The following is a 13,514-nucleotide window of genomic DNA, read 5'->3' as shown; positions in this document are numbered from 1 at the left end:
GGTTGGTCAGGGTCTGTGACTGGGTGAGAAGGATAGTCAGGGTCTGTGACTGGGTGAGAAGGTTGGTCAGGGTCTGTGACTGGGTGAGAAGGTTGGTCAGGGTCTGTGACTCAGTGAGAAGGTTGGTCAGGGTCTGTGACTGGGTGACAAGGTTGGTCAGGGTCTGTGACTGGGTGAGAAGGATAGTCAGGGTCTGTGACTGGCTGAGAAGGTTGGTCAGAGTCTGTGACTGGGTGAGAAGGTTGGTCAAGGTCTGTGACTCAGTGAGAAGGTTGGTCAGGGTCTGTGACTGGGTGACAAGGTTGGTCAGGGTCTGTGACTGGGTGAGAAGGTTGGTCAGGGTCTGTGACTGGGTGAGAAGGTTGGTCAGGGTCTGTGACTGGGTGAGAAGGTTGGTCAGGGTCTGTGACTGGGTGAGAAGGTTGGTCAGGGTCTGTGACTGGGTGAGAAGGTTGGTCAGGGTCTGTGACTGGGTGAGAAGGTTGGTCAGGGTCTGTGACTGGGTGAGAAGGATGGTCAGGGTCTGTGACTGGGTGAGAAGGATAGTCAGGGTCTGTGACTGGGTGACAAGGTTGGTCAGAGTCTGTGACTGGGTGAGAAGGTTGGTCAGGGTCTGTGACTCAGTGAGAAGGTTGGTCAGGTTCTGTGACTGGGTGAGAAGGTTGGTCAGGGTCTGTGACTGGGTGAGAAGGTTGGTCAGGGTCTGTGACTGGGTGAGAAGGTTGGTCAGGTGTCTGGCTCAGTGAGAAGCATGGCCAGAGGCCCAGAACTATGACAGAAGACGAGTAGAACTACCATGGAATTTCAGGGCCTCATTTTTCAACAACATAATGCTGTATTTGAAAATGCACCATCGGAAGGAACTCACGTGACAGTCGATTCCAGAATGGAACCTTCGCCTGACTGCAGGTTACCCCAATCAGACATTTTCACCGGGTGCATAATCAAAACCTGTTCAAAATATACAAACGCTCCACAAAAGCAACCTCTCACCTCTGTCAACATCACCAGCCCAATAGTGAATGAAAAGCTTGCGATGCCCAGGATAAGAAATTCCCTCGAATATTTTCTTTGGAAAATCTCAGGAAACATATCCATTATTGCTGTTGCCAGGCCCTCCACACCTATAAACTAAAACAAGAAATAATTAACAAGCAACAGGTTCAACACGTCAAAGCTTAAATGGCAGGTCATTTTATGTTTATGGAGATAAGATTATCAGAACTGGAAACCTCTTGAAATCATAGAACCTTACAGCACAAAGAAGACCATTCAGCCCATCAGTCCCACTACCCTGCTCTTTCATCATAGCCCGCAAATGATCCTTTCCAGGTACATATTGAATTTCCTTTTGAAAGTTATTATTTAAACTGCTTCCGCCACCCTTTCAGATGATGCATACCAGATCATAACAACTCACCTCGCCGAAATTCACCTCCGCCCACGTGGACCTACCGTTTTCGAAGTGTTCTGGCTACCGCAATGGATGCGGCGGACTAGCCGGCGAAATTCAGCTCCTCAAATTTTTTTTTCAAGCAGGGTGGAAGTGGTCTCATCATGGGGGAGGAAGTGGGGGCGGAATGGAGTGGGCATCACTAGCGGGGTGGAAGTGGGGGCGGGACGGAGTCGCTGTCGCTGTCAGTCATCAGCGCTGCGCCGAGGACGTCATCTTGCTGGCGCGTCAACACGTCTCTCCCCTTTAGTTAAAGGGGAGGGCCGCTGCGAGCTCTGCATCTTTTTCAGTTAGATCCTCTGGGCCACCAGGAAGGGTTTCGGCCGGGCCAGCAGCCTGGCTCCCAAAAGGGGGTGCCAGGCTGCCTGTTAGCGGCCCAGCCGAACCTGGGGGCATAATTGTCGGCCTGATCTGGCAGTTGGCTGTTCAAAAAAACAAAATGGCTTCGCCAGCAGCGCCACTTTCCCTTTAAGGGCAGCCACGCCCCTAACCAACAAAGCCCAACAAGGAGTGCATCGACACAAAAAGCTGTCAGGGCCACCGAGCGGCGGCCGAGAGACTTTTGCAAGTGAATTTCCCTCCCGGGGTAGCTCAGTTGCGATGCGAGTTCTGATGCATCTGCAGGAGCGGGGCGGATCGTCACACTGCAGCAAAAAGCCCCAAGGTGAATTTAGTGAGCGTTGGTCAGACCGCTGCAAGTCGGCAGCCATTCGACACCGCCCCATGGCTGCCGCTTTCAAGTGGCCAGAGGCCTTATTGGGAGGCTGAATTTTGGCACCACTGTGTCAAAAAAATAGTTAAAACAGTTCCTCCTTATTTACTCTGTCAACACTCCTCAATCCCATTAACCTTCTCTCCTCTAAGGAAAACAATCCCAGTTTTTCTAGTCTCCGACCCCTGATCACTCCCCGCCCCCCAATCTCATGGCTTTATCCCCCAATCTAACAGCCCCAACCCCTGATCTCCCCCACTTCCAGCCTCACTCTCCTGCATTCTGTGACCCTGATCTTGCATCCCAAACCCTGATCTCCCCTGCTCCTGGCCCCAACCTCCCTGGCACTCTGACCCCTGATCTCGTGACCCCAAAGAGAAACAACGAGATCATCAAAGAAAGCACACAATGGTCAGTGTCATAGGTGATTACACAAGTTAAAACATTTTAATGTTATTACCAGAATGTCTGAAACCAAACTTCTTAAAAATTTCTATCAATTCAAATAAGAAACATTGCAGTGCCAGTGAGGGAAAAGATGAAGTAGAAGGACATTAATTTAGAATTTTTGCTCATTGCTCAACCCAAAGCCAATCCCTGTTTGGGGAAAAAACGTGGACTTTAGTTGAGCCTCAGTTGCTTTCTGAGCAGTACCTGACTGTCCAGACCCAGGAGGATAAGCAAGATAAAGAACAAACAAGCCCAGAACTGAGAGAAAGGCATCAATGTCACTGCCTTTGGATAGGCAATGAAGGCTAGACCAGGACCTGCAGGAGGAATAGATAGACATAGTTTAGTAAAGTATTTGAAAAATGCAATAAAAAATTAAATATATAGGAACATAGAAACAGGAGTAGGTCATTCAGCCCCTCGAGCCTGTTGCACCATTCAATGAGATCATGGTTGATCAGTACCTTAATTCCACCCACCTGCCTTGGATCATATCCTTTTATACCCTTTCGATCTCAGATTTAAAATTATTAATCGAGCTAGCATCTAGAACTTTTTGCGAGAGAGAGTTCCAAACTTCTACCACCCTTTGCATGAAGAAGTGTTTCCTAACTTCTTTCCTGAATGGCCTGGCTCTGATTTTAAGGTTATGTCCCCTTGTCCTAGATTCCCCCACCAGCGGAAAATGTTTCTATCGACCTGATCAATTCCTTTCAAAATCCTAAAAACCTCAATCAAATCACCCCTTAACTATCCATATTGCAGGGAATACAAGCCTAGTTTATGTAACATCTCCGTATAATCTAACATTGGATCCCTGGTAACATTCTGGTGAATCTGCGCTGCATTCCTTCCATGGCCAATATATCTTGTCTACAGTGCGGTGTCCAGAACTGTACACAGTACTCCTGATGTGGTCTAACCAGGGCTTTGTATAGTTGTAGCAAAACCTCCTCCCCTTTATATTCTAGCCCTCTAGCTATAAAGACTAACGTTCCATTAGTCTTTGTGATTATATTTTGCACCTGATCACCTGTACTACATTTTAATGATCTGTGTACATGAACCCCTAAATCTCTTTGGAATTCCCCCGTTCCTAGCTTTTCACCATTTAAATAATAGATCTATCCTTTTTTGGTCCAAAATGGATGACCTCACATTTTACCTGTGTTGAAATCCATCTTCCATACTCACTTAATCAAACAATAGCTTTATTAATGAATATTTTCTGGTGAATTTAAATTCACAACTTACCATGGTGGGAATTAGAACTTGTGACCTCTAGGTTGATAATCTACTACCATAACCACTCAGCTACCATTCCAGTTATTACATTCTTAGCTTATATAGCTGTGTGGACTTCTGCTGCCAAGATGTTTTTTTTTTCCAAATAGAGAGAGAGAGGGGACAGAGAATGTAAATGGCACCAGTATTTTCCCAGTGTACGAAAAAAATAATGATCTAACAGGTCTACCCAGGTAAGACTCCCCATCACATCTCTCATTTTAGCCTGCAGAACTCTACTTTAGCCTCACCACGATCACCTTCCCCCTTTCCCAGGGCACTCTTCAAGTCAGCAGGGAGCATTTCACTGCATCTGCTTTCTGCTCACATTCACCCTCAAAACTTACTACTGTCCTCACAACTACTTCTCCCTCTTGCCCTTACATGCTGCTTCTTCCTGTTATCATGCACACAACACAAAACTGCCTCTTATATCTTGAAAACCCTTAAACATGGCACATATTTACTACTTCCACCTTTCTTGCAGGCAAAGCTGGCACACAACTGGAGGTAGACTACCAGAACACAAGGGCGACCTACCACTCTGCGAGCACTGAGAGCAATGGACAACTCTGCCATTGATATTATTGACAAAGGGCACACAGTGAGGGTCCGTGTGGAGGCTTGGCACAGCAGGGTGTTTCGACATCTTCCCTTCCTTTTCTTGTCCTACTTAATTCTCTCAGTCACATATTAACACACAGCATGACAACCTGGTGGGACACTGTGCTGCAACTCATCTGCTGATGTTTACCCATGCCACTATATTCTAATCCTTGTCCCCCTCCCCTTTTTTCAGATCTATCAGATGATTCAGGCATTCAAGTTGCACAGACTGAGCGGGGGGAAACCTGCTCAGGATGACCATTACTCATTCTGACCCTTCCAAGCACCAGCACAGGAATGAGCACCCTGCATGGCATCAATAGTGAGTGAGAGGAGTCTGCACTGGGTGATTCACTGAGCACCGCTGAACAAGAGTAGGAGCAGGTGGAAAGAACTGCCCAGGAAACAGCTCATCAGAAGGCCATATCCGAGCTCTCCTGAAGAGGACAGAGTTACAGAGTTTAGGGGCCTAGACTTTAAAAAGGATGATTTATGTGCACCTCAATGGTTGCTGCCGATAGTCCCTTCCTGCAGGAGTCTTTGGCACCAGTAATAGCCTGTCTCTGGGATATTCTGACTGAGACCATGAAGGCTCTGGGCTCAACCACCTCCTACAGCTTGGCCAGCACCTGGGAGAGTGAATGGACTTTGTTGGATGATGGATGCCCTACAGTTTGTCCTCTCATAGATTAGTGGAAGAGCTGAGCCACTGCCTGGTAGCAGGGCTGTTGTGCAATGGGGATGGAACATGAGGCTATCTATTAGGATGACAGCACATCTAGACCTTTGTGGCCCCCTGAACCCTGCCCAGGTGCTAGAAAGCCAGCTTGGCCAGACTGCCTTGGCAGATACCAGGATGCTGCAGTCTGCAGCTGGGCCTTGTCAGACCCGAGTGCCTAGAGGTTGCTGATCATGATCAACTCAAGAGCCCTTGATTGAGCCACAGCATCGTTCCACCTTGCATGCTGCAACCACTCATAAGGAACACCTCATAGAAGCACTGGGGTATGCTAGGGGCTCACACCAGGATGAAAATTTGTGTGTAATCATAAGAACATAAGAAATAGGAACAGGAGTAGGCCATACGGCCCCTTGAGCCTGCTCTGCCATTTAATACGATCATGACTGATCTGATCATAGACTCAGGACTACTTCCCTGCCCGCTCCCCATAACCCTTTATTCCTTTATCGGTTAAGAAACTGTCTATCTCTGTCTTAAATTTATTCAATGACCCAGCTTCCACAGCTCTCTGAGGCAGCAAATTCCACAGATTTACAACCTTCTAAATCATTTGAGTAAGCCAGTAAAGTCACAATCCTTTTGGAAAACTTTGCATGCAGAGAGTGTTCCTGCAGTAGCTGATGACCCTGCAATATTAGTTGTTAAGTGTACAAATGAATGGAGTTTATTGGAGGGGCAGCAAGACTGGGAGAGATGCTAGATGTGACTGTTAATACAGTACAGGAGAGATTGTTCAGCTGAAGTGCTTTCAATGAGCTGCTATCGAAGAGCTCTGGTTGTAGAAAACTGTTGGACCAACCTGGCTTCCTTTGCTATCCTGTATGTAATTAGCATTCTCTCCAACCTGCCAGGAAAGACCCGCAGGATGCACTGCTGGAGATCAGACATGTTAATGGACTGGAAGCCCTTACAATGGGGTCATATGAAGAATCTCACATGGCATTATAGGTGCAGTCAATGTTGTTCTGGCCCTGCGGGGATTTTGCAACCTGTGCAAACCCCAGAGCGCCATCTCGCTGTTTCCAGAGGTCCCCGGAGAAAGCGATGAAACAAGCATGGCACTAATCATCTGTTTGATGCAAGCATGAACTGCACACAGATTGATGTTAATGATATGCCCTGTGGCAGTCTGCAAGGAGCCCAAAGGCAAAGAAGTTGAGGGCTGCTTTGACCTTGACTACAAAAAGCAATGTTATGCTCGCTGTGGCAGTTGTTGCAGGAGGCGAGAGAACTCTTCCACAGACTCTATAGTGAAGCGCAGCCTCATTATGTGCTCTTCCTTAGGGAGCTGCAGGTATGCTGCCCTGGGCCTACGAGCTCTGTTGGAAGGATAAGGACTCCTTCAAGCACACCTCCTTCTGTTTGCTCTCCCTCCAGCTGCAGTTCTGTTTGCCCCCTCCTTCTGCTGCTGTCCCCCCATATCCTGTCACAGTGCAATTTCCAGACGGATCCCTCCCATGAAAAAATAAGTATGATGCCAGAAGTCCCTTAAGAGTTCAGAACATTGTACAGCAACACTTGATATCACTTTGATATAATTTAACTCGAAAAAAGAATCTAATACAAGCAAAATGTCTGCTGAAACTTTCTATAGATTTACTGAGGGCAGCTGAAGATCCCTTTAAATATCACCAGAAACAGCTGCTTCCCAACTTGTACCAACCATGGTGGTAGCAGCTTGTGCAGAGTTCAAAATGGCATTGGGGTTATGACCCTGATTTGAATATATCAATGAGATCTCTGCCTGTTTCCACAGGAGCGAAGATCAAGTTACGCCCAAAAATTGGAACAGGCTGAGACCAAACAGTAAGTTGGCACTTTAAACACATGGGCTATTTAGGTTCAGTCACTGCCCCATTTTTAAGCAGAAATGGGGTAATAAGGATGTGAAAATGTCTCCCGGCACCATTCTCTAACATCTTCGTCCCCAAGTTAAATGAATCTCAGCAACACCTATTTAACATTGAACTTAAAATGAGAGAACTCCCTACCAGACTCAGCCACCTCAGAAATGGGCACTCCTTCCTCATGGGCCATAAATCCCAGGACAGAAAAGATAGCAAATCCAGACACAAAGCTGGTTCCACTGTTCATGGCACTCAATATCAAACAATCTCTGAGGACAAGAGAAGGAATGGAATCAGAAGACCTCTTTACTTTATAAATAGCAACTTTGTAGTACAGGTGCGGCACCAATAATCTGGAATCATTGGGACCGAGGCTGTTCTTGATTCCGGGCTTTTCCGGACTTTTGATTTGCTTTCTGACGCCACAATTCCGGAAACGCCGAAGCCCAGGTTTGGGTATTTTCGGACTTCGGAACATTAGAAAGCGGGGTGGAGTGGGGGGGTAGGGTGGGGGGGGAGATTCCCGCCAAGGAGCTGTTTGGGCCCTGCTAAGGAGGTAATCGTCAGGCCGGCCCCGTCAAGGATGTTGTTGCCAGGCAGGCCCCGCCGAGGAGGATGTTGGGCGGGCCCCGCCAAGAGGTTGTCGAACGAGCTGGATCGCCAAGAATATCGTCGGGCGGGGCCCACCGAGTAGGTGTTCAGGCGGGCCTGCTAAGGAGGATGTCGTTGGGTGGGCCCCGCCAAGGAGGTTGTTAGACAGGCCAGCGAGGAGGCCCTGAGGTAAGGGCAGCGGAGGCGAGGTGAGTGGCGGCGAGGCGAGGCACGAGGTAAGGCAGCGGTGGGGTCCTGAGGTCAGCAGGGTCATCAGGTCCGGATTCCGGAACATTTTACGGATTCTGGACGACCCTGCCACCGATCGGCGCAGAGTCCGGATTCCGGAACATTCCAGATTCCGGAACTCCAGATTCTTGATGCTGCACCTGTATAAATGTAAGGATGGGATTGTGCACAATACCAAGTTTATTTTCACAATATTAACATGGGGGGATTGCTGGGGTTGCAATGGGAGTGGAACACTAGAAGGTAATTAATCTTAAAGCATGCTTCCAAAACATGCTCCTGTTACAAGTTCAAGAAACTTTGCCATTGTAGAGGACGAAACCTATAAGCAGCAGAATACAGGTACCTGTAACAGTCATTATTGTAGTCATTGTAGCTTCCCAAGGCAATGAGGCAACCCAGACATACAGCAAAGCTAAAGAAGATCTGGGTACCAGCGTCCATCCATACCTGTTGATGACATAAAGAATTGGCCATGTACCACAGTCATCAGTTTCAGTTATGTACACAATCACAAATAAATATGCCTTTTAAGTCAATTCAATAGTGTATCAAAAAAAGATTTCTTGTCAAAAAGAAGTTTCACAGTAGTCATAAAATCTGTACAGGATGCTAGAACTCGTGAACAGCAAGCAATCTTTCATCTGCTGCTCAAAGGGCCATTCCATTAGTGGAACAATAATGGATAGTCCCACAGCCCTGCCCCGAGTTACATGGGGATGTGGTCAGTTGAATATGTGGGGCGGGTGAATCACTCCAGTAATGGTACTTCAGCTGGCCTTCCTGATCTCCTGATAGAATGTCAGAGTAGTGCCCTGCTGCTCTGATGACAGAGAGGAGGCCACAAAAGGGAAAAATGGATATGCAAGTCGGCTTCTTAGGGAAGATGATCCATCCCCTCTGCAATTAATTACCTTCCCCTACTAAAGGTTTGTAGCCTTCATAGGACACTGCACAGGAATCAAGCTAGCTCTCAGCTGATGAGAGGTCCCCTGAGATTTTAAAAGAATGGAATGAGTGGGATTCCTGGCTTAATCTTGGCACGCAATCAGAAACACCCCCTTGACATTTGGGAAGGGGTGGGGGAGGTTGTGGGTGGGGTGGCAGGTGGGAGATCCTATGGCTAGATAGAAGAAACAATGCAGAATATCACAGAACCAAGTTCCTCCCCAAATTCTGGCCACAAGTGAGCAATCCACCTGCTCTCTGTCCTGGCCCTGGATCGGAGTTTCAGGGCCAACATCTCTCTCTGTTACAAGTGTTCTTGTCTCTCTAAACTTTATTGATATGACTGTGATCATTGCCCTTCTGAACGCTTGCTCCTCCTAAAAAGGTGGAAGTAGGCAGTCTTTGTGATGGAGAGGATATGGCGTAGGAAGCTCAGCTCAGGGTTGACTAAACCATTGAGGTTGCATACATCTGCGTTAGCTTGAGACAATGGCTGGAAAGACGGATGGAATCGGTGGTACAAGTAGGGAATTGCCATCAACCTCTAGCTGAGCCAGTACACGGTCAGGAAATCAAGGCTTTTGCCTTTGCAACACAAGCTGCAAAATAACAGGAATAACTGACAATCAGTGAGACTTGTCAGTTGTATGCGTATTCGTACCAGGGTTACATCATTTAGCCCATGTGATAATATTGCACAGGTGATGTCAAAATATATCGCAGGTGCAGCAACTCTTTACACAAATATAATCCATTTACCTGAGGGTCAGCCAGCCTGGAAAGATCAGGGTACAAATAGAACATGATTCCTTCAGCAGCGCCTGGCAATGTCACTCCCCTGATTAGGAGGATAGCCAGCATCACATAGGGAAAGGTAGCAGTGAAATAGACAACCTGAGAAAGAAAATAAACAGCAGAAAGGAAATCGTTGCTGACTCCAGCTACAGCCAAACACAACGGCCCTGAAAATCCTCAGACCCACACTATGCTGAATGTTGAATTATAAACAAGCTCTCATTTATTATTCTCTGTCAATGAGATTGAGCAATTGAAGGAAAAATGTCTCCCTTTAAAATTAAGGCATAAAAAAAAAGTGTTAGGCGCACCTCTAGTTAGTAGAGGAAGTAGAGGAAGTAGAAAAGTGGCCTCTCTTAGAAAGAAAAACCTGCATTTATATAGCGCCTTACACAACCTCAGAATGTCCCAAAGTGCTTTATAGCCAATGAAGTACTTTTGAAATGTCATCACTGTTGTAATGTAGGAAACACAGCAGCCAATAGGATAACAACCAGGTCATCTTCTTTTGTTATTGAAGTGGGGCTTCTGAGCTTTGTTATAATTAAAGGGTTAAGAATGGATCTTGGAACTAAAACGAGCTGACATAGGCTTTTGTAGTGGTCAACTTTCTAAAGCTGTTTAAAGGGAAATAACATGTTGGAATGATTAATTGTTACAAGCTGTGTAATCTGTTGAACCACAGGAGGTTAAACTGTTGAACCACAAATAGCCAAACTATTGAACCACAGGAGGCCCAGAGGGGCAGCTAAACAGGGCAAGGGGTCAAAAGTGACACGTTAAAAAAACTCCATCTGGTGTGAGATATAGGCGAATGATTGTGTGACATGAAAGGGAATTCGTCAAACAGCAATTGTGCACGCGGGCTTTGGGCCAATTAAATGGCATGGGGGTGGGAGTGGGGGAGGGGGGTGGCGTACATGAGGCTGACATGCATCATTGTGTATAAAAGGTTGCTTGGAACTTTTTATCATTGGAGAGGCCTGGCTACAGACAACTAGCAGGCAGGCTCCCCACCGCTGCAAAATAAAGACTACTTGAATCTTCGAATCCAGAACTGGTGTTCGAGTGTTTATTTTAAATACTCCACTACAGTTATGTTGATTGAGGGATAAATATTGGCCAAGACACTGGGGAGAATGACCCTGCTCTTCTCTTTAAATAGTGCCATGGGATCTTTTGTCTAACTGAGAGGCCTTGGCTTAATGTCTCATCTGAAAGACGGCACCTCTGACAGTGCAGCACTCCCTCAGCACTGCACTAGAGCATCAGCCTAGATTTTTGTGCTCAAGTCTCTGGAGTGGGACTGTGAACTCACAACCTTCTGATTCAGAGGCGGGTGTGCTACCCACTGAGCCACGGCTGAGATGTAGCTCCTCTTTTGATAGTTAGAAGAAGGTTCTCTATGTAGTCTCTTTTGTAAGGAACCTTTACCTAGCAGATTTAGAAAGGCACCTTTACAAATACACAATATATTCAGCACAGAAAGTAAAAGGTTATAGAGGTCAAAGGAAGGTCCAGGCAGAAATAAGAGTGTCACTAAACTGTACAAGTGTCTGAGATCAAGGGAGGTGAGAGTAAGGCCAGCTCGTTCAGATACCAGCACCTGTACTAAGGCAGGCTCACTGGAACAGAGGCTTCAAGTGGAACAGATAACCCTCTTGCCGAAGAGACTCATCGAATTGATGTTCGCTGGCATTGCAGAGAAGGAAGAAGGGTGACTCAACTTCGCCACTCTTAACGAAGGGGCATACCTGCTTTGGAAACATTGCTAACCACCAGCACCTTGGGGAGAAATTCAGTGGTTGTGCTCCAGAAAGGAAGAGGAGCACTAAATCAGGCGCTCCATGTCCTTCCTGGAGTGCAATCAGCAGCAGGCGGAGTGGTGAGTGGAGCAGCACTGCACACTGATCCGTGCAGCGCTGCTGCGTTGAAAGGCTCCTTACCTCCCTTAAAGGGAAGGGATATCGCTGCAGGCTCTGCAATGAAAAAAAAGTTACCTTCTCAACGATGGCAACTGCGATCCCACCCGCTCTCACCCAGCACTCAAGCTGATCGATCGTGGGCAGGAAGCCGTGAAAAAACCTGCAAGAGAGTAGGTACTTTTTTTTTACTTACCTCAGCCACCTGACCTTTAAGCATCGCCCCTAAAGCAGCCGGCCGCCCGATGCACGCCTCCTGCAGCTGCCGGTGTTATCGCCTGGCGATGCTGCAGTGGGTGGAACGCCCCGGGGCGCTACCGGGTTGATGCGCACGGTGATGACGTCATGATCTTTGGCCGATGGAAATCGGGGCGCAACGCCGTACCAACGTCATAAAACTCCCACTGCATATAGTGGGAGTCGCTGACCTCGTCACGCCCATTCGTAAAACAATTTGCTTCTCGTTAGCGCCTGCATGGGGTGATAACGAGAGGTGCAAAGGAGCCCAATTTCGGACCCCCTAGACTTTCTCCAATAGACTGGCTATCTAATGCTGTTAACTTGTCAGTTGTACAGGCTTTTGACCCTAATTTAACCTCACCAATTTATAGTAGTCTCAGACAGTGATCTCATGATAATTTAATACTCAGGGTCCAGTTAAGTTGAATTTCAATGACATGACTGAAATGCAGTTACAACCTCTATTGCTCATTTTAAGTCATTGTTTATTAATTATTTGTTATTCAAACTACTAGGCGACCCTGACTGCATCTATTTATATGTATTAACCATTTGTATCTTTAACTTTAAGTTTTCATTTTGCAGTCAATCAATAGTTATTAGCTCATGACATGTTGTCTGACTTCTTGCTGACTTGGCAAGAAAGGGTAAATTTATTCACTTAGTAACTTGTGCGTATCCTAATTGATTGTTGGTAAGGTAAACACAAATTCAATCCGAAATGAGTGATGTAAGACCATGTGGCGAGCCTCTTAGCCACCATTCGCTCCTAAGTCTAACGCCAGATGGTTCTGTGGTGAGCAGTTAAAGCAAGGGAGTTAAGGAGTTTCTTGGTATATATTTGTTGCAAAACCCAGTGTTCTTACAGTAAGCTTGAGACAGAGACAGCCGGAGCACTGGGAATTCTAACAGATGGCTTCATCTTTTGGTTTCACCATCTTTTATGCCAAGCTGCAAGGGAGCTGAAAAAGCCAGCACACCCAGAAAATATTCACGTGGCCTTCTCTTTGGGATGGAAATCCAGCATTACTGGGTTCACCTGAGCTGAACAGTACATCACCTTCCCCATTGACCGCAACAGTCTATACAAGAGAGTTTGGAGATCTGCAGCAGTGGCTGGCTTCCCACACATTCAGGATATCATTGGCTGAACACATGTTGCCATTGGAGCACCAGAAAACCAACCAGCAACATTCATCAATAGTAAAGGCCACAGCTCCATTAATGTTCAATCACACAAACAGGATCTTGCAAGTTACTGCAAGGTACCCAGGTAGCTGTCATGATGCATTTATCCTGAGACACTCTACTATCCCCCAAAATTTGATCCGCCCAGGAATGTGGCAGGATGAAAAACGATGTTCTTGGCCATTGCCCTTCAATCACTGTTTGGATAAGACATTTAATACAGCTACTGTGGATAGGGTAAATATTAGTTGCTTGTTGTTCAGTGGTAAATCCTGGTAGCTGTGTAGAGTAAGTTTTTATTCATATATACTAACTTAACAACAATGTAAATAATTTTGTTTTGGTTTTTATTCAAAAAATATAGTTTGGGACTCTTATCACAATAAAGAGTCTAGAAATCAGACCGTGCATGCCTGTTTTTCAGGCCTCAAAAACCTTCAATATGGTGGGCAGGAAGTGAACACACATTCTGAGTCAGAACTACACA

At 46.5% G+C, this 13,514-nt stretch overlaps 1 protein-coding gene across 1 annotated transcript in view; it reads right to left on the bottom strand.

Annotated features, from left to right (window-relative positions):
• LOC139281542 (sodium- and chloride-dependent GABA transporter 2-like) overlaps positions 1 to 13,514 on the bottom strand; it is a 119,241-nt gene that overhangs the window by 24,568 nt on the left and 81,159 nt on the right. The window contains exons 7-11 of the mRNA XM_070901708.1: positions 9,642 to 9,776; positions 8,281 to 8,384; positions 7,239 to 7,363; positions 2,820 to 2,932; positions 994 to 1,131 (exon numbers count right to left, since the gene is read on the bottom strand). Of these exons, the coding sequence (XP_070757809.1) occupies positions 994 to 1,131; positions 2,820 to 2,932; positions 7,239 to 7,363; positions 8,281 to 8,384; positions 9,642 to 9,776 (615 nt within the window). The remainder of the gene's footprint in view (positions 1 to 993; positions 1,132 to 2,819; positions 2,933 to 7,238; positions 7,364 to 8,280; positions 8,385 to 9,641; positions 9,777 to 13,514) is intronic.

The sequence above is a fragment of the Pristiophorus japonicus genome, chromosome 15 (genome assembly GCF_044704955.1).
Source record: "Pristiophorus japonicus isolate sPriJap1 chromosome 15, sPriJap1.hap1, whole genome shotgun sequence".
NCBI classification, from domain to species: Eukaryota; Metazoa; Chordata; class Chondrichthyes; family Pristiophoridae; genus Pristiophorus; species Pristiophorus japonicus.
Note: the sequence above shows the minus strand (reverse complement) of the source record. Positions and strands in the feature narration are given on the sequence as shown.